The following is a 26,256-nucleotide window of genomic DNA, read 5'->3' on the forward strand; positions in this document are numbered from 1 at the left end:
AAAGTGGACCACAATGAAAAAAGTACTGACTGCAAAATTAAATATAATACGTAGTGCTACAGAATGAAAATTTGACAATACCTGCTACATGAAAAGCAAATAAGGAAAAAATATTAACCTTCGATCCATGTAGATATTGAGGCTGTGCATTGGGCTGCTTGTCTCTCTGGAATTCCTGAGAAAATGGTAGTACTGTTCGAACAAACCTATATAAACCAAACAAGGCAACTGTCAGGCTCCAAAAATCTATTCTTTCAAATAGATTTCTTTATTTTTCTCACTAATGGACAGAATCTTGCTAAACTAAAATCACGCTACTAATACTAACATGCTAATATTTCTAAACATAGAAATATACTCTGGGAACTATTAGGGAGGGCTGTCTTCATCCTCTTTTTCCCCCTACATAAGCTATCTGAACTGAGTTTTCTCTATTATTATGTGAGTTATGAGAAATAAGGCTGTGAGATTAATGTGTCACGCAATACAAAAGCATCACTACAAAAAAATTAAGCACTAAGGTATGTAGAAGGTACGTTACTTCACATACTAACTAGAAAAACATTATTTGCTTATAGCTGAGATGCCTTTCAGGATAAAAATCTTTAATGATGGTATAGTTATAATACTATCAATTTTTGGTTTTGCTTTGTTTTCTGAGACTACCCAGTGTATACATGATACATCAAAATCTCACTCATATATTCATCAAAGTTGGATTAGTATGCTTTATAGATGGCTAAATCAAAATTTAGATTCTAAAGTCTCCTTTTCTGACATATTGCTTAGTGAAATTCAAGAGCTGGAATCTTAAGTTCTCTTCAGTTTTGTAAAATTGAAATAGTTCTTAAGAAGCTAAATATTCAGCCTCTTTTGTCACATTCAGACTCTCGCTACTTCAGACACTGAGTCAGGATATCGACAACTGGTCCTGTACACTCTGAAATAGTTATATACAAATGAATATCACCAGCATAAAACTGAAATACAATCCAACCAGGTTCTTACATTTGTACAAGACCTTATTCTACTGGGCACAAAAATGAAAACGTAACGCTTACATATATAAAATATTATCACTGCACATTACATGCAAGCACTGGCAGAACTGCTGCCCTTTATTTATTTTTTAACCTTAATTCTTTGAATCTACCCAATTGTTCTAAAGCCTATTTTTTACATAGTTTGTTCTAGTTAAATGAGATCAAAAGCTCCATTCATATTTGCTCCCTCTGCATTCATGAATAGTGAGGCTATTGTATAAAACCTGTAGGCTAGAATCGAATACCATGCTCCACATAGTACAAACAATTTTAACAGCACAAGCACATATATAAAAATGCACACAAGAGAATACATAGAAATATCTAGTAACTACTGGGAAAGAAGCTGCTAAAAACTAGGAAGCTGCTAGTATTTTGTAGGTCATTCTCCAATATTTATGCTTCAAGCCAACTGCTGAATCTCTTTCTTGAAAAGGATTATTTCAAGTATTTTTTAAAAAAATAGAAGTCCCTGTCCACAGAAAGCTCTGATAACAATCATGTGCTTAAAACCTCAGAGTTAAGTTGGCTATTGCTTAACAATAATGTTGACATGTAACTACCAGAGCAAACTTTATTACCAGGATCATAAAATTAAATACAGTATTCAAAAACAAATATTTAAAAATTGTCTCACTAACCTGTTGGTAGACCCATTGTAGCAATAATTAGGAAGGAAATCATAGTTCAGTTCCCAAAAGACGTGAAGAGTGATTCTTCCATAGGGAGCAGATACATTATGATTGGCTTCTCTGAACATAGCATCGAAACTGTCCAAAGTCATATATCTGCTTAGGAGCTTGTGTGTCATCTTGTTTATTTCTACTAATCCATCCAACTCCTGATAGTTTTTTATGGATAGATAAAAGTCATAAGGAAAGAAAGAAATAAAATAAATCAGAATCTTCTAAATAAATAAAACATTAGATCTTTTTTAGTGACCATGCACTTTAGAAAATTGTTAATCTATGTTGGAATAATTTCTTGCCTAGTTATTTCAAACATATATAATGGACAAAGAGCCAGAGTCTCAAATCATTTTTGTAGTAAGAATTTTAAATATATGATACATTGGCTTCCTATCTGACTGAAAGTTCCTAAATACTGAATAGCCTTTAGGATGATACATTTCAATGCCTTTCCCTCAGTTGCACTGGAAGATATTGGAAGATTCTTTTCATGAACTATTTCGGTCCTTGCAGAGATGGTCAGATTGGAACTATTGTATATGTTCTTCTCCACTGCATGTATTATTGAGATGTTTGCAGCACATCTATTCACCCTTTACAGCTAGTCCTGACTTACAACAGTTCATTTAGTGACTACTCAAAGTTACAAGAGCACTGAAAAAAGTGACTTATGACCATTTTTCATACATGCGACTATTGCAGCATCTCCATGGTCACATGTTCAAAATTCAGATGCTTGGCTAACTAACTCATATTTATGATGGATGCAGTGTCCCTGGGTCATGTGATCACCTTTTGTAATCCTCTGATAAGCAACGTCAATGGAGAAGCCATTGATTCACTTAACAACTGTGGCAAGAAAGGTCTTAACAGCATTTACAAGTACATTTATATTTTAGCCTATGCCTTTAAGGTTTACAAAATAATTCCCTTTCTACAGTCTATCTTTTGTAATCATCAAAATCATAAATCACAGGTTCATTTTTTCTTTTTTCCTGCAAAAAGTCAATGAAGCGATTTCCAGTCATTTCACACAAACATACAGTATTTCCAACAGCATTACACAAGGAGACTACATGAGATCTCTCTATTTTATTTATACAGATTAATGGGAAAAAACGTCTTAGACTCCATAATTTAAATCAGTATATATATATATATATACAGTTCAAAGAACCCTAAAATTAACAGGCCACCAACTGCAATCCTTACATAGACGTCTGAAAGAAATTGCTGCAATTGGAGGTGGTCACCAACTACTGTTATAGAGACAAAAGGCAATTTGCAATGCAGCTTTATCTCTGCTTGACACTGATGTTGAATGTGTCTGGAAATGATCCCCTTTCTATATTTCAACCACATCCTTCACTTTGGTGAGAAATGGACTTGTGTCATTTTACTACAGCATCTCAGAGTAGGCAAATGCTAATTGCTCTTTTGATTCCTATACCCAGAATTACTCTCTGCTCACCCTGTTTGATCGACCTGTCCTCTGTATTAATGAGGCATATTCCTAATTAATATCTAAGTACTATCTAATTATAGATTATCTACCACCTTCCTTATGCTGGCCTTTGACCCTAATAAAGGTGTGACTGATTGATATATTACCTATAATTATATGTATGGCATTTACACCTTTCAATGTTTCTGACCTACCTCGATTACTCCGATACTCCATTTATGGAAAAAGGATGTGGGCTCTGGATGCCAGGGAGAGAGCAAGCAGCTCATCAAAGGATTGCCACCGAACCATATTACTTATTATGGTTATTATTTATTATTGTGGTATTACTTTACAACAATAAAGACATGTTATCATTTCAATGCTAGCAATTTTTAAATGGGCAAAGAGGCAATGACGAAACACTGGGAATTGCGTAACTTTCAGCTTTTGCCATTCCCACTGGCAAAATGGCCATGTGGCTGTTTCTTGGTTGAGGTAGCTTTCATGGCTTTCAGGCAATGGTTCATTTAAAATGGACTCTCAGCTCACTAGCCCAGGATGAAATGGTCACTGAAGGCACAGAACAGTGATTGGAGGATGTGTGTGCCTATCATAGCATACTCCATCCAATTGCAACAGAGGCATTTATGCAAAATGGTATTATGCACAGCAGGTGGACCCTGTCCTGCTTATGCTGGTCAAGGAGGGGGGGAACAATGCATACAGGAGGTGGAGATTACCTTTCTGGCAATCTAGAGGTGGGTTGAGGATAATGTTACTATTCTTACCCACACAAAATAGTAAGAGAATCTTAAGAAGTACAGATAAGCCCTAACCTTGAAGAATGATGACAGAAGAATATCCAAAAAGAATAACAATTCATTGATGAGTACAAGTAATCCTAGCTGGACACTCCTCCTTTTTCTCTTATTGTCATTTTTCTGGTGATCAGTCAGATTCATGGACAGGGAAAGTTTTTTATTCCTTCTGAGCCAAATGTTTCTAATCAAGGAAAATCCAGAAATCAGATGGTACAGGACAGAAATAAATTACAGGTAGCCCTTGATTTATAACAATTGAGCCCAGTTAACATTTCTGAAGCTAAACAAAACAGTATTTAAGTGAGTTTTGTCCCACTTTATGACCTTTCTTGCCACAATTGTTAAATGAATCACTACAGTTGTTAAATTAGTAACACAGTTACTAAGTGAATCTGGCTTTCCCACTGACTGTGCCTTTCAGAGCAAAAGGTGATCACATGTCCCTGGGACACTGCAACCATCATAAATACAGGCCAGTTGCCAAAAACGACCAAGTTTTGATTGGGTGACCTTGGGGATGCTGCAACGGTTTTATGAAAAATGGTCATATGTCACTTATTCAGTGTTATTGTAACTTTGGTCACTGAATGAATGATTGTAAGTCAAGGAGTATCTGTATTTCTTTGCACAGATCACATTACACTCCTGCATTAACTTTGTTATTAATAACAACTGGTTGAAGGAACCTTGTCAAATTTGACATATTCTATTAACTCCAGACCCAGTGGGACATTAACTCCTAATGAATTTCAGCACTTACTACAATGGAGGTCAAATCTTCACTTTCAAAACGCCCAATTGCCAGTTCCATTGATTTGTACACAGCTGCCGAAATTCTCTGCGTGATCAAGCGATTCAGATCAATTGACCGACCAAGAAGCTAAAGGAAACAGACAAAAATATTAAATGAAGTTTTAATGTAATTATTTAATATCTGTAAGAACAAATGTCCTGAGCCCCACATATGTTAAGGTAAGTTTGGTTTGCAGAACTGTTATGCAAGAAGCGTAAATAAATTTTTCCAGATCACAGTACATTCCTGAAGATGGAAATGTCACTTAAATAAATTAATTCTACATGCTCAACTACATTAATACTTTTTACTTGTACCAGCAAGTAAACCACATATTAGTAATAGACACCTACCCAATTAATCTTTGATGGGTGAAATGTAGCAAAATAACTGGCAAGTATGACATACCCAAATTATGTTAATTATTCACAGGTTATACTAAATTATAGAAATATTAATTATTCACATTATCAACTAAAGTGACATGTTTAGGCCCACACTGATGTCCAAATTTGGTTCACTTTCATACTATGACCAGGTTTACCTTCCTTAACCATAAGTTAGCTGAGCCTGAACTGGAAGAGGCGCAAATAGGACTGCTGTTCTCAAACATGCTTTCAACCTCTATATTAAGATACAAGAGCCCATCCCCACCACATAGACAGGATTAAGAAGATTGGGCTACTAAATATTTGTTTAAATGTGAATCTTTTTAAAATAAAACAAAAAAGGAAATTTCAGACAAGCATTAGTGAGGTTGCTTGGACATGATGTGAGTTGTAATCAAAAGATGCAATGAAAGAATAGTATACCAACCTGGACATGTCTCTGTTTTAGCAATGTTTCATATCGATTAGATGTTAACAATGGAATTGTTGCACCCTGATTCTTACATTCTGATCTTAATCGTTTATCCAGAAGTAGGCTGCACAAAAGTGAGAATATTAAATAACACTCTATAATAGAAGTTATCTTTTAATATCATTATGTCAATATTTTAAAATAACACAGTAAGAGAATAACAGAGTTGGAAGGGACTATGGAGGTCTTCTAGTCCGATCCCCTGAGCAGGAGACCTTACACAATTTCAGACAAATGGTTGTCCAATCTCTTCTTAAAAATCTCCAGTGATGGAGCATCGAGTTTCTGAAGGCAACCCGTACCACTGATTCAATTGTTCTGTCAGGAAACTTCTCATTATTTCTAGGTTGGTTCTCCCTTTCATAAATTTCCATCCATTTGCTTCTTATTCTGCCTTCAGGTGCTTTAGAGAATAGGCTGACCCTCTCTTCTTTGTGGCAGCCCCTTAGATATTGGAAAGCTGCTATCATGTTACCCTTAGTCCTTCTTATTAAATTAAACATACTCAATTGCTGCAATTGTTCTTCCTGTATTTTAGATGCCTCTGATCCCCTAATCATCTTTGTTGCTCTTCTCTGTACTCTTTCTAGAATCTTAACATTTCTTTTACATCGTGGCAACCAAAACTGGATGCAATATTCTAAGTGTGGTCTTACCAAGGCATTATAAAGTGGTACTAACAATTCACATGATCTTGATTCTATCCCTCTGCTAATGAAGCCTAGAAACGCACTGGCTTTTTTGGCAACTGTATCACATTGCTGGCTCATATTTAAATGATTGTCCACTAAGAAATCTTTCAATGTATGGCATACGTCCAATGTATGGCAATGTAAATAAATTTGCCACACAGGATATTGTTGAACTACAACTTTCACATCATTTACCATTCATCATGCTGATTCAGACCCTGGGAAGGAAGTAACTGAAAGGCCCAGGCTAGCCCCAAACTTTAATGGAGTCACATACCTTCCTGCCATAACCTTGTAATATGCAAATATCTGATCTGCCAACTTGTAGACAAACTGATCAAAACATAAGTTGACCTAAAGAAAATATGAAAGATTAGATACTTTATTCAAATGCATTTTCTTTTGAGCATTTTAAAATGGAGGATGAAAAGGGATCTTCCCCAGCAATTCAATCTGTGTAATCTATCTTCCAACTTGAGGAAATTTTGTTCCACTTACATAATTATTAAGAAAATATCTATGATATTCAGCTTGTTTTCTGCATATGACTTATTAAACTATAAACATATGCACCTGGATATTCTAAATTCAGTACTAATTCATCTGTTCATATTTATTCACCTTCATTTCATTATACTTCTTAAAATATTTTTCAGACAAGACAACATAGTCAACTAACTTATATTTCTAATCTAACTGAATTATTTTTCATACTAATCTCTACATTTTGAACAACTTTATTTTCCCTCTGCCAATGTGTTAACCACTGATCACGCTTAGTGGCTCAGTTTACTTACCTTGTTAGGCTGCAAAGTGATTGTCTGGTTTTATCATGTTTTGAGAACATACTATACCTAATTGTCACTTATTCAATATATCATGATTAAACAAAACATACCCTAGCAAGATATGCAAACACACACTCTGTATGATTGTGTACCTACTGATTACTTTTGGAAATTACTTATTTCTTTGGTCCATTATTCCTCAGTAAAAATGAAATATTTTTCTGGGCTGTTCCTCTATTAATTTGAGCTGCAATTGGAAGATCTTATTCTTGCAAGTCCTATACTTTTCAACATCATTCATACAATTTCTTTTAACTTAACCTGTTCAAGTATTTATCCTCTGTATTAATTATTTGTTGTCTAATGACTTACCTCTGCCTCAATTTCATCATAGAGAAATTGTTTCTTGAATTTGGTGAGTGCATAATGAGCACTGTCATTATACAAGTCCAAAGAATACAGAACATATCTAAACAAGAGATGAAAACACAGAGTCTTTATATATGTGTATATACATTAATATAATACATTAATATACATTAATATAATACAGTAACATAACACATTATATATATAATGAGTATATACATAATGTACATGTTTGTGTATATATACATACAGTAAATACTGATAGTAAAACTATACACACACACACACACACACACACATATATATATATATATATATATATAATGTATAAAATATTCCTACTGCTTGTCTTAACCAAGCCGCTATTCAAGAACAAAACTGTTAAAACTTTAATGAGAAAAGTACAGCATTTACCTGCCCAATACTATGCAAGCAATCATAGAAAGTTGTTGATACATCATTTTGTACAAATTTCCCTGCACTTAAATAGTTTTATTTATTTTATTTATTAGTTTTATCTGATGCCTATCTTTCTTAAGAGAGCTCCCTATGCTACTGGTAAAAGGAGGGCTAATCAATATAACCAGTGGTGGGATTCAAGTAATTTAACAACTGGTTCTCTGCCCTAATGATTTCTTCCAACAACCAGTTTGCCAAACTGCTCAGAAAGTTAACAACCGGTTCTCCTGAAGTGGTGCAAACTGGCTGAATCCCACCACTGAATATAACACATTTTACAAAACCTTTCTCTGGATCAAAAATTTGACTGTATATACTAAGAATGTGCTTACATTCTTTTTTCCAACTCCACAAACTTAGACTATGGGTTGGAAATGGAAAGGAGAAGAGCAAAGAGGAAAATTAGACAGCAACACTGACTTTATTCCTATTATCCATTCAGCAATAAAATGGTTGATTTCAGCAAAAGAATGAAAAGCATGAAAGGAAGGATTCAGGCAGATTTCACCAATTCAAAACAGTTTGCAAATGGAAAAGTAAAGCAAACTCAAAGGGCCCAACCCTCTTTCCTTTCTCCCTTATCTTAAAAGGGGGACTCTATTCCACCATTCAAATAATTTTAAATACTCTTGTCTCATTTCCACTAAAATTTAGTGATTACAAGTCAATTATAAAACAAGAAGAGAAAGAACTTTATTAGCCTTACTCCATCATTGATGCTTCCTTCGTCTCCAAAATGTGGTCAGTTAGAATCCAAGGCATAGACATCTCAATGGGGAACTGGATTCTTCTGCCCATTGTGAGCTCCAGAAAGAATTCCCTGAACCATAGCTGGGATAAATCACAGCACTGCTGGAGGGTTTCTTATTGAAAAGGAAATTATACCGAATTAATTTTGATTGAAACCAGGGAGAACAGCTACTTTAATAGTGCGATGTTATAGAAGCACAACTGCAGAAGAGACACTGCAATAGCATGTGAAGAAACTGAAATCAGCATTCAGATGGAGCGCCTAAAGAGTTACTGTAAGCTGCTGCTGCTGCTGCTGCTGAGACAAATAGACACCAAAAATACAAATGGGTTTCTTGCTGAAAACTTTGGCAGAGGAAGTGTCATAAGTTTTGTAGTACAGATGTTCTAAATCATTCTCCCAATTTATGCTAAATATCGAGAATGTCCCATTTTCAGCTCTTGCAAAAAAAAATATGGAAATTTTTTGCAACAACCATCATTAGTTGATTTTATTTGATTAGATTATTTACCTTACCACATTTATTTTTCTGCTACAATATGCACTGATCAGATGGATATTTAACGAAAAATATTTTTGCATAGGTGTAGGTAGAAGGAATAGTTAAGAACAAATAAATTGTTTTCAAAACACAATCAGAGTTGCCAAAGATTCCTTCTGGACTGCCATAATAGAAGTGTTTTCAGTAAGTTAGAACACTGATTTCCAAACTGTTTATTAAGAGACTCTTAAGAGTATTTCCTGGTCTCTAATATAAATGGTATATATAGTAGAATTTTAAAGTACAAAATAAAGTAATCTAAAAAAAGATAGAGCCCAAAAATGATAGGATTTACAGCCATGTGCATCTTTCAACTCTGACCAGGATTGTGTACATAGTGATTTATAGAAAGCTTCATACAGGAAATCTTTTGCTGAAACATTTCTTACAGCTGACTAAGCAGAGATAATCTTGTCTCTTATAGCAGTGTCCAGCACAAACAAATAACGTTAATGGCAGACTCACTCCAAAAACTCCACAGAATCTCAATTCAGTGCTTGGGAATCAGTGTTCTATCAACCAGCATGGTTTCTGAAGGGCACTGAAATATAAACTCTCTCCCAATTCAAAGCGAAAATATCCAACCACATTGTACATTGAAAAGACAATGCAGTATGATATGCCTTAATGCATGTCAGTAGGTAAATCCACTTGAATAACATGCTTCTTATTAAAGCCAATAATATTGAAAATGGTAGCCAAACAAGGCAAGATACTTAACTTTTCTCTTTAGAAAAAGAAGGGAAAACAAACAAAGTAGGCAAACATTTTTGCTATTTTCACAGGATCAACATAGGGCTCTTATTTGGCAACTATTTATGAACAACAAAATCATTCCAACTAGAAAAATCTATCAAGTATATCTGTTTAAGCCTAGGGTTGTATGTAATACAGGTAGCCCTCGATTTACAACAGTTCAAAGTTACAATTGCAATGAAAAATATGACTTATGTTTTTTACAGTTACGACTTTTGCAGCATCCCCATTATCATGTGATCAAAATCCAGATGTTTGACAACTGGTTCATATTTATGATGGTTGCTATGTCCCAAGGTCATGTGATCTCACCTTTTGGTGAATTTATAACAAGCAAGGTCAATGGGGAAACCAGATTCACTTTAACAACTGGGTCACTAATTTACCAAGTGTGGTGATTCACTTAACAACTGTGACAAGAAAGGTCGTAAAATGGAGCAAAACTCACTTAACAAATGTCTCACTTAGCAACAGAAATTTGCGGCTCAATTGTGGTCGTAAGTCACAGAGTACCTGTATTGTTAAATGTGAAAGACTTAACGAAAGTCTTATTGGATCAGACATAGGATCCACATAGTATTAGGTTATGTTTGCCATCTTGACTTATATTTAAAAATAATAAAGGCAGGATTTAAAATAAATAAATAAATAATCCAGCATCCTGTTTTTCTCAACAGCAGGAAAAAAAATGCCAAGCTGCTAAACTTCAATAGAATATTTTAAATAAGAGTAAAGTTAAATAAATCGGAAACATTTTTCCAGGATGTGTTAGAAGTATTAGGACATGCTAAAGCTGAACACTGATCATCTATATATCTTACCACTGAAATTTATCAAGTGAGTGTAGAAGAAAGACTCTCGATGGAATTTTTCAATGTCCAATATGGTGGGTCCCTCAAGGCTACTTCTCAAGGTTTTCTTGGAACCACTTTTGTCAGCAATGAGGGACTCTAACATGGTTCTCACCATGTAAAGCTGCATTATTAAACAGAACATTCATGATGGAGGAAAAACATATATGGCACATTAGTTGAACTTTACTTATCTGCCAAAAGGAAGATTACTTCAATTTGCAACCTGATAAGGAAAGTAAAAAATAATTAACCTGAAGGAAACTGAAAGGGGGGAAAGCACCACAATTTGCAGTGGAACAGTTCATGGCACGACATTATTTAAAAATAATAAGTAATGCCTTACCACCAAAGTTTAAAAGAGTGGGATAGATGTAGGACTGCCTCAGAAACTTGTTTATCACATGCAATAACTTTTCCATTCCCAGAGATCTGAGCTGCTTCAACAGCTCTGCATAGTTTAAGGACTCTGTCATAGAACGAACCAGGAAGAGCTAACAGAAAAGGAAAAGGCAAAAGAGGAGAAGAGAGACTCCGTTAATAAATACACAAGGGTAAATAGAGAAAAGGAGAAAGCACAAAATCAGACGAATGTACAATGTATTAGTTTGTTAAAACATGAATAGCAAGACAATGAAGAATACAGAACCCTTTGACCAACAAGAAGTAAGAAGTTTTATTTATTCAGCCTACTCATTTTGTTATAGCACATAAAAAGATCTTAAGTCTGTTAAGGAAGCTCGTGCCAGTCAAATTCAAAGATAATTTATTTTCTTATTACAAAGATTTCTCGTTCCAACACAGCAATGTATTAATGGGAAAGAACTGAAGATGCTGCAACTAACACGAACACTGCAAGCAATATTATTTCACAACTGATTGATTGGAATCATTTTTATTTGTCTAAATCAGTGGTTCTCAACCTGTGGGTCGGGACCCCTTTGGGGGTCGAACGACCCTTTCACAGGGGTCGCCTAAGACCATCCGAAAACACATATTTTCAATGGTTTTAGGAATAATTTTATGGTTGGGGTCACCACAACATGAGGAACTGTATTAAAGGGTCGCGGCATTAGGAAGGTTGAGACCCATTGGTCTAAATAAATAAATAGGTAGATAGATAGAGAACTGTGAAAGAAAAGTAAAAAACACTGAAGAAAGTTCAAGAAAAGAAAGCTGATGACAGGTAACCTGTCCTGGTAAATTCTATTGAGGGTGCCACAAACATCATGGAACTGGACATGTAGCATACTCAAGAGCAAGTTCCCAAGCAAGAACATTTTTAGTCTATACACAATGGCTATGGAATTCAGCATAGCCTTGTATGAGTTTGACATGAGCTTAATGCATATTAATCAAAAGACTATAATTAATTGGTACTTATTTTCTTGTGTTCTAAGTCAGATAAGCCAGAGCTTTAAAGGTTTAACTTTACAGGATATATTCAGAGTTTTAAGTGGAGAAAACCATATTCCTCTCCTTCACCTCACTATAGCAACCGACTGAAAAACCCACCAAACAGTTAAAATTTAAGTGGAAAATAGGCAATGATATATTTCAGGAGCAAAATCTTGAGCATATCAAAAATCTAAATCCCCAAATTTGTATTTAAACAAAGAATTACTTGCATTGAATAAAAAAGCAGCAGAAAAAACATAATCAGCATAGGAAATTACAAAATAGGATCCCTGATAAAATTGCCTAACCCTGATGACATTTTAAATAGGTTTATTTCATAGTAATTTCTGTTGCTGATCAGTGATACCCGTGCAAGAATAAGTAGAGGGAATTACCTGGGTACTGGAAGGACCTACAGCACGCCTTGGAACTTTAACATCAAAGCCACTTTTGGGATCTTTTTCTCCCCTTAGTGCAGGGTCATTAAATGGTTCATGCCCACCTTCCCAGTCACACACAGTCTTTCTGATAGCCTGTAGGATACTAACCATAATTCAAGAGCATCAGCTAGTCCTTAAGAACCACAAGGAACTAAATATATGCTTTCTGAAGTTATTATACACTAATAATTGTGATATTAAAATATATTATCAACTGATAATGCTATCATTTTATAAATCATAGTCTGGAAGCATGCAAATTTTAAACCATGAGAAAAAAAAATCTTGTCACAATAAACACAACACAACTAACGCCACCCTGCCCTGTGGAATGAACTGCCCCCGGAAATGCGTAAGATCTCTGACCTCCGTGTATTTCGCTGTGCCCTCCAGACCCTGCTGTTCCGCCAGGCCGGGCTATTAATGTAATGATTTTAAATTGGGTGTTTAAAATTTTTGGGGTTTTAAATCTGAGCCAAAATTATTTAATAATTTTAATTATTTTTAATTGATGTCTGTCTTTGTACTTTTAATAGGCTGTACGCTGCCCTGAGTCCTTCGGGAGAAGGGCGGTATAGAAATAAAATTATTTATTTATTTATTATTTATTTATATGTAATATATGTGATGTTGGTAGGTGAGGACCATTCCCCGATATCTGCAACTAGCCATACATTTAGATCTTCAAATTATGTTGATTCCACATAGGATGAAAGTATATGAAATGAGATTTCTAGCTGACATAAGAAGTCTATTTATATACATTAGGGATGGGCAAAACATCTGAGCACATAATAGACAGTTCTGGGATCTAGCCATAGCCCAAAGATTCTTTGGTTGTGAACCTGGATCATAATTTTAGGATGTTTAGGCTGGCATTATCTAGGAGGCTGCCACTTTGATCAATTTTTAAAGACCTACTACTTACTCTCAAGAAATCTTAACAATTAGAAGCAAGTGAGGAAAATTTATTTTCAGTGTTCTTTCTAAGGATGTATTTTACCAAAGGCTAGTGTTATGTAAACATAACTTCCAATTTCTTCTTTTTCAATTTTTGATAAATACCAGGCCTATCTTGGATTACAGGTAGTCCTTGACTTACAACAGTTCATTTATTGACTGTTCAAAGTTACAACGGCATTGAAAAATGTGATTTATGATCGTTTTTCACTGTTACAACCTTTGCAGCATCCCCATGATCATGTGATCAAAATTCAGATGCTTGGCAACTGGTTCATATTTATGACCGTTGCTGTGTCCCAAGGTCATGTGATCATATTTTGTGACCTTCTGACAAGCATAGTCAATGGGGAAGCCAGATTCACTTAACAACTGGGTTACTAACTTATCAAGTAAAGTGATTCATTTCACAATTGTGGCAATAAAGATTATAAAATGGGACAAAATTCACTTAACAGATCTCTCACTTAAGAACAGAAATTTTGGGCTGATTGTGGTCATAAGTCGAGGACTACATCTATAGTATATTGGCATCCAATACTGGTAACTGGTCCTGTCAATTGCAAAAGGCCACATGGCTTAGATCCACACATATACTACACAAATACATTACAACATTCTAGGTTCTTGGGAAGATCTCAATTTGTATGAAGGCCAACACCAGCTGAAAAACTGGAAACTATGATTTCATATTGTTGTGTAGATAATAATAATAAAAAATGTTCCTGAATATTCACATAGATAAATGCTTGAAAGAAAAATATAGTGGCATGAGATAGTGTCAGTCACTACCTTTGGACGACGTTCTTCTTCTTTTTGATGGCTTGTCTTAATGGTTCTCTAAGTGTGATTTGGGCAAAGTCTTGGAGAGCAGCATAGATTGTATGACGAATGGCATGATTGAAGACGCTTTCCATCCTCCCCATCAACACCTGTAATCCTTTAATCATTGCAATGACCTGCATGGGGGAGAGGGGGGAATGTTAGTTTTGTCTAATGAGGCAAATTTATAGGAGGGCAAGCTAGAGATTTTGCAGAACTCATCTGCAATCTCCTACCTCTACAAGAGCAAATTTTTCTTCACTTGTATAATTATAGCGAGTTGCTCTTTCATACTCCTCAGCATTGTCAGGGCAATCTTTGTTAGAATATTTGTCAGTCGGGTGTACTAACTTCCACGAATACTGAAATCAACAAAGAAAATGAGAATACACAGAACTGAGCAAAATAAAACAAAACTTTCCATTCACTATTGAATCTCAATATATAGAAATTTGTACCTCTTAACTAGCAGCTGACGTGGTATTGCATTCCGCATATTCTACTTAAAAAAATAACTCTTCTACATATGCACTGCTACGTTTATCCAGGCTCTACTGAACTGGCTTGATATATCTTTCAGTCTAAAGGAAGAATCCATCTCAATCTAGGCAACTAATTGCAGCATAAAACTAGTTGCAGGTATTTAAATCCAAACTGATACTTTAAAATGTAACATCATTACACAGCATACTAGAATCAAATGTAATACAGAAAAATAATATTCATATTTCTGTCATGGTACATGTCAAAAAGCAGTTATTAATTTGTTTATATATTAAGTACCAATGCCATAAAATCACTCAAAATAACTCCAATCATTAAGGAAAGAACTCCTACAATTTGTTGTGAACTATAAGTGAAATTATATTGATGGATATCACAGAGTTTAATACCCTTTCCCAGAGTTAAGACATGAAGTTCTATGTAAACTTCTTTTGTCTTTACCTCTGGTTCTGTTTGAGAAATCCCAACTTTACAAGACTATCAGAGTAACTTCTGTTAACAGATATATTATAAGCAAAATTTATTCATGGATGTCCTCCAGAAATTTACAAAAATATCCTATGTTATAAATAACAGGCTATATATAAAATGAAGTGCCCATATCACACATACAGGGGACAACATTTTGAGATAAGTGCTATAGTTTCAGTTAAAAAAAATAGGGAGGGGGGGGGCAAGGGCTAAAAGGACATGGCTGGTGTCAAAGTGAGACCCTGGCATAACCAGTCACAAATTTGTTGTTTGTATTTAAATTATTATGAATGGGAAAGGAGGGTTATTTTACACAGAATAGTCATCAGAAGCCTAACATCTATTTTAAATTGTACAGGAAATTAAACACTGAAAAAGCAGTTATCCTACAAAGAAATCCAGCATTTTGCCACTTAATTGGCAGAGCTTGATCTTGGGCTGCCAAAACAGACTGGCTTTTTTTTTTGGTATCCTGCAGATGTCCTATGCTGACACAGAAGGTGTGGCTCTGAAATACTGCCTTTGAGACAGGAATGTATCATAGTACAAGACTATTTACATGTGTATTCAAAGGTCTACAATAACAATGAAAGTGATTGGTCAAATATGTGGGCCTGGCCTGGAAATTTGCAAGATTATTTTATTGTATGGGCCCTCTCCTAGAAGGAATAACTAACAATTATTCCTTCTAACAAAGGACCCACACAATAGAATAACCTTGCAGATTTCCAGGCCAGGCCCATATTTGTCATCAGTTGTGTTGTGGATGGGCACAACACAACTACTACTTGTGCTATGTTCTCATGTGATTATGATGAAGAGAAACTTGGGTCCCTCAAACCATGTTGTGTTAACTGGTGAAAAAATTGTTTCACAATTCAACAAATGTGATATTTGGCCACAATGGCTATGATAACTTTAGATCTGCTGAAGATATGACTATCCATGTTGTGATTCTTAATTCTCTTATGTTGGTCTGGAAATAACCAATAAGATTTTAATACTAAAATGCAATCTAAGGTTACAATTATATATTTTTTCCTTAATTTCTCTTTTAAAACTTCCTATCTATTTTTCTACATACCACTTCCATAACATGTGCACTCCACTGTGATAGAAGTTGGAGACCCTGAAGAGAAAGATCAAAAAGTTTCCGATACTCAGCATCTGTTTTCTGAGCTTCTTGACGTCCTGATCCAGTCACCACCTACAAGGGATGCATGACTGTTAAATGATTTTACATAAAATGAAAGACAGGTTTAAATGCAAAGAACCAACATATACAAAGAATCATTTTTATTCAAATTTAAGTGAAAATTTGTGACGGTCCAATATTATCTCTATTCATTTGATACCCTCAAAATATGTGGCTTTACAAAAGTAATGTCCACCATCTAAAAGATCTGGTCTAGTTAGATAAGCCATTTGGAAATTAAGTGAAACTGTTCCATAGCAGTCTATATTCTTGCAAGTTTTCTTCATGTAAAGAGCATGAATGTCAACATGGTACAGGAGAATATATTAATTTATAATTAGAATGCATTTATATCATTACTTCTTCATACAAGGTTATTTTGATCTAGTATCCTTATGACTTGGTAAAAGGGTGGGGTAGAATAGGGAGTATAGTTAGAACCAGGTTAGATATCTTTTGCTGGTGGTTTCAGTTACATTTCAGTACCCAAGGGAAATGCCAAAAAACATTTGGGAACTGAATCCAACAATCCTCAAAACTCTTATCAATTAACATCATGTTGTTTATGCAACTAACAAATCTCTGCCTAGATTTTAAGAAAAAAGCCATCTTCAAAAAGAAGCATTATAAAACAGGAATTCAGAAAACTGAATTCATAAACAGAATTGTACTTCATACCCAGAGTAAACCTTCTATTGACATAGAATAGGAATAAGTTTAAATGGTCTGTATAAGGAACAGTGATATACTAAAGTCTCTTGAGTCTCTTGAGTGAAGCATGCAAAATAATGGATCATAATGTAAAATTACCTCTGCTTAAAATGTGCTCCCTACTAATCCACATACCTCATTATTGCTGTAACGAGCCAGTTCTGAAATAAAACGCATGTGATCATCTCTTATTTGGATCATTTGCTCACAGATGTTGTATTGGGGACTACTGCCAGAAGAGGTACATGTCCATCTGTAAGAGAAAAACAAAATGTGAAATGATCACACTAATGAGAAGGAGGAAACTTTCAATTAATAATTATTTCAAAACATTTTGAAACTACTTTTGCAGGAACTAAATGATGTACAAGTATCCCCCATTTAAAAATAATATAATCTGAAACATAAAGTAACATAGCCAATCCTAACAATTACTGGTAATACAATTTAAAAGAAGATGCAACTTAATCAGGCTCAATGTTTTAGGAATTTGTAAAAAAAAGCAAGCTCCTGTAAATAGGAGCAACTTAAAACAAATTGTCCTGAAGAACTTCATGTTCAAGCACATCTACTCCCTCAGCCACATTTAAATCTTTAAAGATTAAAACCAAAACTCCAAAATGTGATCAGAAAATAGAGGCAACTATTATTATCCTTATAGGAATTGGTGCTATATTTTGACCAATCAAAGTTCTTTTAAGGACAGGCTCACGTGATGCTAACTATTGCTGGGATGATACAAATAAGGACCCGGAGGGAAACAATATTTTTAATAAGGCCAGCACAATGGATTGTAAACAACAAGTCATCCAGCTTCTTTTCCTTAGTTTTGTTCCACTAAATTCTTGCTGAACTGGAATCTTTGACAACTGCTACAGCATGCAAATATAAGCCATCATAAAATGAAAATGTGGATGTAAACCACAATATACATTTCTCAATTATTACAAATTGTAATAGAATTAAGGATAAATACTTGAAAAATGGTCATTCCACATATAATTTCATTTACTAGATAAGAGAGATAATGTGATTCATATAATCTTCAATTTGGCCCTAACATATATTTGCATAGAAAGAATAATTTGGCACAGTGAATGTTATACTTTCCAAAGTTTGCTTAATATTTAGGAGAAATTAAATACAAGATTTTGATAATATACTGTAAAATGGCAGGAGAAAATAAAATCACTGGATGTCTACAAGGGACATAGCACTGTAACTTCAATTTCACTTGGAAAATCCAAATATGAAGAGTTCTTCAGCTAAATTAGCCAGAACCAAGGAAAAACCCAGTCTCTTGCTTGACTGAGTGAATGAACTGGAGCTCAGCCAAGCAAGGGAGGAGTGGCCAAGGAGATTTTTTAAAGAAATATTCACCCAGTCTTGGCAAGCAAGCTGAGGAACTCCCCAAGATTTGGATTCTCCAAGCAGCGTGCTGGAGAATGGTGCATTTTCCCCATTAAACACACACTACACATACACTTATCCTTGCAGACTTAGTACTATCCAAACTTAGTACTATCCAAACTTCAAAATATAAAGTCTATATTTAAGCCAAAGAAAGATTTCAGGTTGACAATTAAGACTATGTCAAATATGCAAGTACCGTTAATGAATAAAAAATACAATAGCACATTTTTTATGATTAAAATTCTTGTGTATCCCTCAGAATAGGCTTAAGGAACCTATGGTCCTCCAAACCGCAATTTCCATCCTTCCTTAACATAACAACACTGATGGATGCTTATGATGAATAAGGGTGTCAAAACTCAAGGCCCGCGGGCCGGATCTGATCTGCGATGTGGTTGAATCTGGCCCGTGGGGCCGTCCTAGTCTACCCAATGTGAAGAGGAAACATCGGGCCAGCGTGGCTTCAGCCCAATTTACCCAGTGCGAAGAGGAAAGATTAGGCCAGCATAGCTTCGGCCCGGTCTACCTCATGCGAAGAAGAAACATGACAGCAGTTTGGGGAGTGGCGTCAAGCTGGCCATGCCCACCCAGTCGGCTACGCCCACTTGGCCCCCAGAGGTCAACCACAGCCCTGATGCAGCCCTCAATGAAATTGAGTTTGACACCCCTGATCTAACATCTTTAGCTGTTGCTATCACGATAATACATTACCCTACATCATGATTTTAAGTGAGATATAATAATATAATAACATAAAGCAATTCTACAGCATGCTCAACAAAGATAGCTGGATATTTTTCACTCTTACCTAGATTTATTCTCCTCGTAATGAGCGCTAGTCTTAATGTATCTTGCCAATTCAATCTGCATGTCACCAAACAGTGGAACTACTTGCAGCTGCTAAATAAGGGGGGGAAATGCAAATCTTACACATATTTCATGCTCCCATATTTTTCAAATAGGCTGCTTATATACCATTAAAATGTATGCAATTATAACAAAGCAATCATAAAATCATGGATCCAAGTAAGATTGTCATTTAAAACAATGTGCACAAAATTAAATATAATACAATGTACTTTTGATATAATAAATATAATATTTTCCAAAACCTCATAAATAGATACCAGTAAATAATACCCAGTATATCAACACCACTCAACTATTCTAATTAGAAACTCGGGCAAAAACATCCACAGGGCAAAATGCCTCCTAAACAGGTTCTATGCCTGAATTATTATACCTTTCAAGCATAACAGGTGGGTATATAATCAGAGCTTGGAAAGCCATCAATGTCTAACCATTCAGGTATCTTAAAAGTATTGTACTGATTATTTTTGTACAGTACAAAATTGACCCTTATAAACCTGTTATTTTGTTGCCAAGGATTCAGTCTGTTGCATAAGAAACTAAGATGTTCATAAAAATACATTACTACTCATGTTAACAATTCTTCACGAACCTTAAAAAACTTGTCAATCTTTGTGAGATTTATCCTCTTTTTGGCATCTAATTTATAGATGTTACTGACGCTGCCATCCATCAGGTATAAACCAAAACCCATCACCTATAAAAAAGAACATAGGAACATTGCTTGCAGATCAAGAATGCAAGTCTATTTATCTGAAGCATTTTACCTTGCTGTTCAGCCCAAAGCAGCTCTAAGAAGAGTTTACAAGAATCAGTAATAGGACAATTGTTACATGGGAGTTTACAATCCAAGAGACATGGCGTAAAGAAGATCAGAAAAATGAGAAAAAAATTATTACACCAGAAACAATAAATGTAGGCAGCTGAATTTCTTTCATATTTAACAAAAATGCTAAAAACCAGAGTTATTGTTCTCTGGTAAACGGACACAATATGCAGTGGGATCAATAAAACATGCTAACCAATGTTAGCCTTCTATAATATGCAATTAAATACTGGGTGATATATGCTTTAGAAACTTCTGTGTTAGCTTCTTTGCATAGTCTCTACTTGTTCAATTTTAAAGACGACTACCACCATTGAAAATTAAATGAACTGGTATTTTCAAAAATTATTATGTTCATTTTGCTAAAAGTCAATTCAACTAATAAATTCTGGATCAATTTGTTCCACTAACCACTGAATTCAAAACATACTAGCTATGAACAAATTGCATTGATGTATTCATTCCATTCTGGTCTTTTCATTGGAGGAGAAGAGAGGGGAGAGGAGACAGGAGGAGAGGGGAATAGAGGGGAAAGGGGAAAGGGGAAAGGGAAAGAAAGAGAGAAAGATTTGTCTTTTTATGGAGGAGACAATAAAAAAGGTGTAAATATTTAAGTAGAATAATTATTTTGATGTATTAGTATTTCAAGTGAACTTTTGCCAGCACCTCACCTCTCACCCGGTTTTTATACAATTTCCAGCAATATAACTTACTTTTAGAAGCGTATGTTTCTCATTAGGTGTTAGGTACATTTTGTTTTCATAATAATCTACACATAGATTCACAATATCAGCTAGTAGTTCCTCATAACCAGGAATTACTTCCAATTGTTGCTGTAAAGACTAGAATAAAGCAAAACGTGATTAAACATTGTCTTAAATCATACTAAAACAATGAAAAAAGAATCAATGAATACAATTTACTATTATTAAAATAAAACCAGGTATACTTTTATTAATTACACAGCAAAAAATTGAATTTTGTAAATGTAATGTAAACTTGAATAATGTAAATTCACAGAATTTACATTAACGGTTAACTAAGAATTTAGATTAACGGTTAATTTACGTAATGTTAATGTTATATGTAAAACATACTTGAGTAATCTTGTTGTGATTGGCAAGAAACATGGAGAGATTCTGGGATTCTTGGATAGATTGAGGATCAGCCATTTTACGCAAAAATTGGGCCGCCCTTTCAAGGAAAAAAGGGAAAATTAGTTAAATCTACAAAAATAACTCTAACTATACCATTTTATGATTTCCCGGATTCTTGACCAAATTGTTTATATCTATAAGTTAATGTTATTTCACAATCAGTTATATAAATTAAGAAATAGAGGCTATATATTTAATAAATCAGTTAACAGGAAAGATTCATAGTAGTTACAGTACCTGTGACTATGTATTCTCTATCTTCCTAGCCTACAATCCTGAGATTTTCTAGGGTTTCCATCTAAATTCTATGTCCTGCCATATGCAACACTTTTCAAATCAACCAAGGTTACCATCTGCTCAGGTTCAGTGAATGAGTAATAAGAAGAAAAGCTAATCACAATGTGAAAGTAAAACCATGGTATTACTAGTTTATTACATTATAAAATATTATAGCTTTAATCACAGTAAAAAAGATTAAAGGCATTTTAATAAAAACTAGTATTTAATTCAGCAACCAAACCTGTGTACACTTGATATGGATAATGTAAGCAGAAGTGCTTTTCTTTTCATTTAGAAGGTGAACCTTCTTCCTTGGCAGTTGCTAATGCTGAGAAGTAGACACTGAAAACACTTCATCTAAGAAAGTCACTGGAATTAGTATATTAGTCCTTAAAAATCACTGCTAAGAAAATGTTCTAATTTTGGGTTTCTCCTCTGCTGACTAGCTAAACAAAGAATAGCCATGTTCCCAAAATCAATAGTCTTCCTTTCTCTGTTGCTTCTTCTTCATGTTAAGTCCCTATTTAGACATTTCACGTTATTAACCCATCTTTGGTAAGAATAAAAGTGGATTTAAAAACTTATAACCAAAATAGATTGAAATGCAAGATATCACTCTTAAATTATGTGAACTATTTTATTATAGGTAGTCCTTGACTTATAACAGTTCATTTAGTGACCATTTGAAGTTACAATGTCATTGAAAAAAGTGACTTATGACCGTTTTTCATACTTACAATCATTGCAACATCCCCATGTTCACATGATCAAAATTTAGATGCTTGGTAACTGACTCAGATTTATACAGTCGCAGTGTCCTGGGATCATGTGATCACCTTTTGTGACCTTCTGACAAGCACAGTCAATGGAAAGCCAAATTCACTTAACAACTGTGTTACTAAATTAACAACTGCAAGTCATTTAACATCTGTGGCAACAAATGTCGTAAAATGGGGCAAAATTTATTTAACAACTGTCTCGCTTAGCAACAGAAATTTTGAGCTCAATTGTGGTCATAAGTCAAGGACTACCTATATGCTGAAATTGTACAAGTACAGAAGAAAAGTAGTAGTAAAATAGTACTTTCAATAACAGATTAAAAACTCCTATGAGATAAGCCTGATATATTTAAGGCTTCAAAGACATTATCATGACACTTAAAGGAATGGAAATTGAAACTCCCATTTAAAATGTAATAAATAAGCAATATGTAATAATTATCTAATACGTTATAAAAATATTAGATAATGAAGTGAAAACAGAAGTTTGACATTTTCAATTGCCAGATGAAAGCTGATTTTAAAAAAAGCATCAGGTATTCTTCATTTCCCAATCGCTCAGGTCCTAAGCGCTCCATGGCTTAGGACCTGGGTACTTACGAAACCGCCTTCTGCTACCGACAGCCTCCCACCGGCCAGTACGCTGCCACAGGGCGGGGCTCCTCGGGGTGCCGTCGGTCAGACAATGTCGACTGGCGACCCCCCGGGAAGAGCCTTCTCAGTGGGGACTCCTGCCCTCTGGAACGAGCTGCCCCCGGAGGTATGGAGGATCCCGTAATTGTGCACCTTCCGCCGTGCCCTGTTGTTATTCCAGCAAGCCGGGCTAGCCTAATTTTAACAGTTTAAAATTTTAAATTGGATTTTAATGGGATGTTTTTAATTGTGGGCCAAAATATTTAATCAGGTTTTAAATTGTTTTTAACTTTTATATTTATGTATTTGATCTTGGCTGTTCACCGCCCTGAGTCCTTCGGGAGAAGGGCGGTATATAAATGTAATAAATAAACAAACAAACAAACAAACAAACAAAACCCACAAAGGTAACAGCAGATTGCAAATGCAAGTGCAAACAACAGATACTAGGGGACACTAGGATTCCTAGAAGGAAATCCTGCATAATGTATTTGTCAAAGAAAAGAAAAGAAAGAAAAGAAAAGAAAAGAAAAGAGAAGAGAAGAGAAGAGAAGAGAAGAGAAGAGAAGAGAAGAGAAGAGAAGAGAAGAGAAAAGAAAAGAAAAGAAAAGAAAAGAAAAGAAAAGAAAAGAAAAGAAAAGAAAAAAAGAAAAGAAAAAGAAAAGAAAAGAAAAGAAAAGAAAAGAAAAGAAAAGAAAAGAAAAGAAAAGAAAAGAAAAGAAAAGAAAAGAAAAGAAAAGAAAAGAAAAGAAAAGAAAAGAAAAGAAAATGGGCATTGGTCTTACCTTAAATGCCAGATTTCTTGAGTGGGGTGACATTGTCCAGATGAGGGTTGTATCAGTCGGATCTGATGCTGGCTGAGTCATAATTTTTGACCACTCCCCTTGCTCCGCCCCTTTCATGCTCAGTTTTGACGAAGGAAGGCCACCAGAAGTATCTCCAACAGGAACCACCGTTATCAGGAGGAAGTAAATCGGTCCAACGGGACAACTGGAAAAAAACTACTGAACAAGAACAATAAACTGTACAGGCACTGAGACAGAGGGAGGGGCTGGACAATGTCACCCCACTCAAGAAATCTGGCATTTAAGGTAAGACCAATGCCCAATTTCCTTGATGAGGGTGTGACATTGTCCAGATGAGGGACATACCAAAGATTTGGCTGTCTCAAGGGCGGGATGTCGAAGGGCCTGGAGAGACCCTCGCACGATGCACCTGCTGCAAAACCCTCCTGCCAAATGACGCTTCAGCAGAAGCAAAGGTATCTATCTTGTAATGACGAATAAATGGCGAGGGGGTAGACCAGGTGGCTGCCCTACATACCTCCTCAAGGGAGGCCTGAGTCGCCCAAGCTGCTGAGGTAGCAGCACTCCTAGTGGAGTGGGCAGTAATGCTATTGGGAACAGGAATCGCCTGGGCCTGATATGCCGAGGCGATGCAAGCCCTGATCCATCTACCAATTGTGGCAGAAGAGACTTTGAGCTCTAGGGAGCCTGGCAAAAAGGAAACAAACAAAGCCTCTGACTTCCTGAAGGGAGCAGTCCTTTTGATATAAATCTTTAGGGCCCTCCGTACATCTAAGGTATGCCACCTTCGTTCCAAGGCATGAGAGGGCCGGGGACAGAAATTGGGCAAAATAACCTCTTGGGCCCTGTGAAAGGGGGAATTAACCTTGGGAATAAAGGAAGGGTCCAATCTCAAAATAACTGTGTCCGGCCGGAAAACACAGAGATCCTCCCTAACTGAGAGGGCTGCCAGCTCCGAAATGCGACGGGCTGAAGTTATGGCTATAAGGAAAACCACCTTAAGGGTGAGAAAGCGAAGGTGAACCGTGCGGAGGGGTTCAAAGGGAGTCTCAGTTAAAGCGTTAAGGACCTTGGGCAAATCCCAAGTAGGGTATCTATGAATCGAGGAGGGCCGCAAGAGCCTGGCTCCTCGCAGGAACTTTTTTATCACAGGGTGCTGAGTGAGTGGTCGGCCGGATGGACTGGACAAGGCCGTAGACAGAGCCGCCACATGTCTCCGAAGGGTACTATGGGCCAGACCACGGTCAAACCCATCTCTGAGGAACTCCAAGATCTGGGCAGGTGAGGCTGAAACAGGATCTATCTGCCGGGAGCGGCACCACCTATAAAAGGCGAGCCAGGAGATATTGTAGAGTCTGACTGTGGATTTACGTCTGCAGGCTTGAACAATGTGAATCACCCTATCTGAATAATTGTCCTGCCTTAGACGGGCCCCTTCAAGCGCCATGCAGTCAGTTGGAGCCACTGAGGGTCCGGATGAAGAAGGTTCCCCTGACGCAGGACAATCTCGTCTGGTGGAATTCTCCAAGGGTGAAATGTGGAGAGACTAACCAGGTCTGCGAACCACGGACGGCGTGGCCAGTGGGGAGCCACGAGGATAATTTCTGCTCTGTCGGCGATGACCTTCCGAATCAGGGCCGGAATCAGAGGCAGCGGTGGAAAGGCATAGTGAAGACCCGGCGGCCAGGTGAGACGGAGAGCGTTGACCCCTTCCGCCCCTGGCGTCGGGAACCTCGAGAAGAAGCGAGGAAGCTGATTGTTCAGGTGTGTGGCGAAGAGATCTATGGCTGGGATGCCGAACCTGTTGCAAATCTGATGAAATATGTCGGGATGAATCTGCCACTCGCTGTTGTCCACCTCTGTCCTGCTCAGGAAATCCGCCTGTGTGTTTTCCGACCCCGCAATGTGGTCCGCTCTGATGGAGAGGAGGTGTTGTTCTGCCCACTTGCCCAGGCGAAATGATTCCTCCATGAGGCGCTTTGAGTGGGTGCCCCCTTGACAGTTGACATGTGCCTTCGCCGCTATATTGTCTGTCAACACCAGAACATGACGGTGTTGCACGAACCGGTGAAAGTGCGTGAGAGCGAGACGAATGGCCTTCAGCTCCAGCCAGTTGATAGGGTTGGCGAGG

At 36.3% G+C, this 26,256-nt stretch overlaps 1 protein-coding gene across 1 annotated transcript in view; it reads right to left on the bottom strand.

The window, feature by feature from the left end:
* The window catches only part of CYFIP1 (cytoplasmic FMR1 interacting protein 1), a 58,458-nt gene that overhangs the window by 11,977 nt on the left and 20,225 nt on the right, over positions 1 to 26,256 (bottom strand). Inside the window, exons 7-23 of the mRNA XM_070943394.1 lie at positions 21,569 to 21,665; positions 21,185 to 21,313; positions 20,238 to 20,342; positions 19,584 to 19,675; positions 17,498 to 17,615; positions 16,541 to 16,663; positions 14,718 to 14,843; positions 14,452 to 14,618; positions 12,655 to 12,802; positions 10,832 to 10,985; positions 8,669 to 8,825; positions 7,507 to 7,603; positions 6,624 to 6,700; positions 5,610 to 5,718; positions 4,761 to 4,880; positions 1,685 to 1,884; positions 119 to 206 (exon numbers count right to left, since the gene is read on the bottom strand). Of these exons, the coding sequence (XP_070799495.1) occupies positions 119 to 206; positions 1,685 to 1,884; positions 4,761 to 4,880; positions 5,610 to 5,718; positions 6,624 to 6,700; positions 7,507 to 7,603; positions 8,669 to 8,825; positions 10,832 to 10,985; positions 12,655 to 12,802; positions 14,452 to 14,618; positions 14,718 to 14,843; positions 16,541 to 16,663; positions 17,498 to 17,615; positions 19,584 to 19,675; positions 20,238 to 20,342; positions 21,185 to 21,313; positions 21,569 to 21,665 (2,107 nt within the window). The remainder of the gene's footprint in view (positions 1 to 118; positions 207 to 1,684; positions 1,885 to 4,760; positions 4,881 to 5,609; positions 5,719 to 6,623; positions 6,701 to 7,506; positions 7,604 to 8,668; positions 8,826 to 10,831; positions 10,986 to 12,654; positions 12,803 to 14,451; positions 14,619 to 14,717; positions 14,844 to 16,540; positions 16,664 to 17,497; positions 17,616 to 19,583; positions 19,676 to 20,237; positions 20,343 to 21,184; positions 21,314 to 21,568; positions 21,666 to 26,256) is intronic.

The sequence above is a fragment of the Pituophis catenifer genome, unplaced genomic scaffold (assembly GCF_029215685.1).
Source record: "Pituophis catenifer annectens isolate HBS135680 unplaced genomic scaffold, rPitCat1.0.hap2 SCAF_4, whole genome shotgun sequence".
Lineage (NCBI taxonomy): Eukaryota > Metazoa > Chordata > Lepidosauria > Squamata > Colubridae > Pituophis > Pituophis catenifer.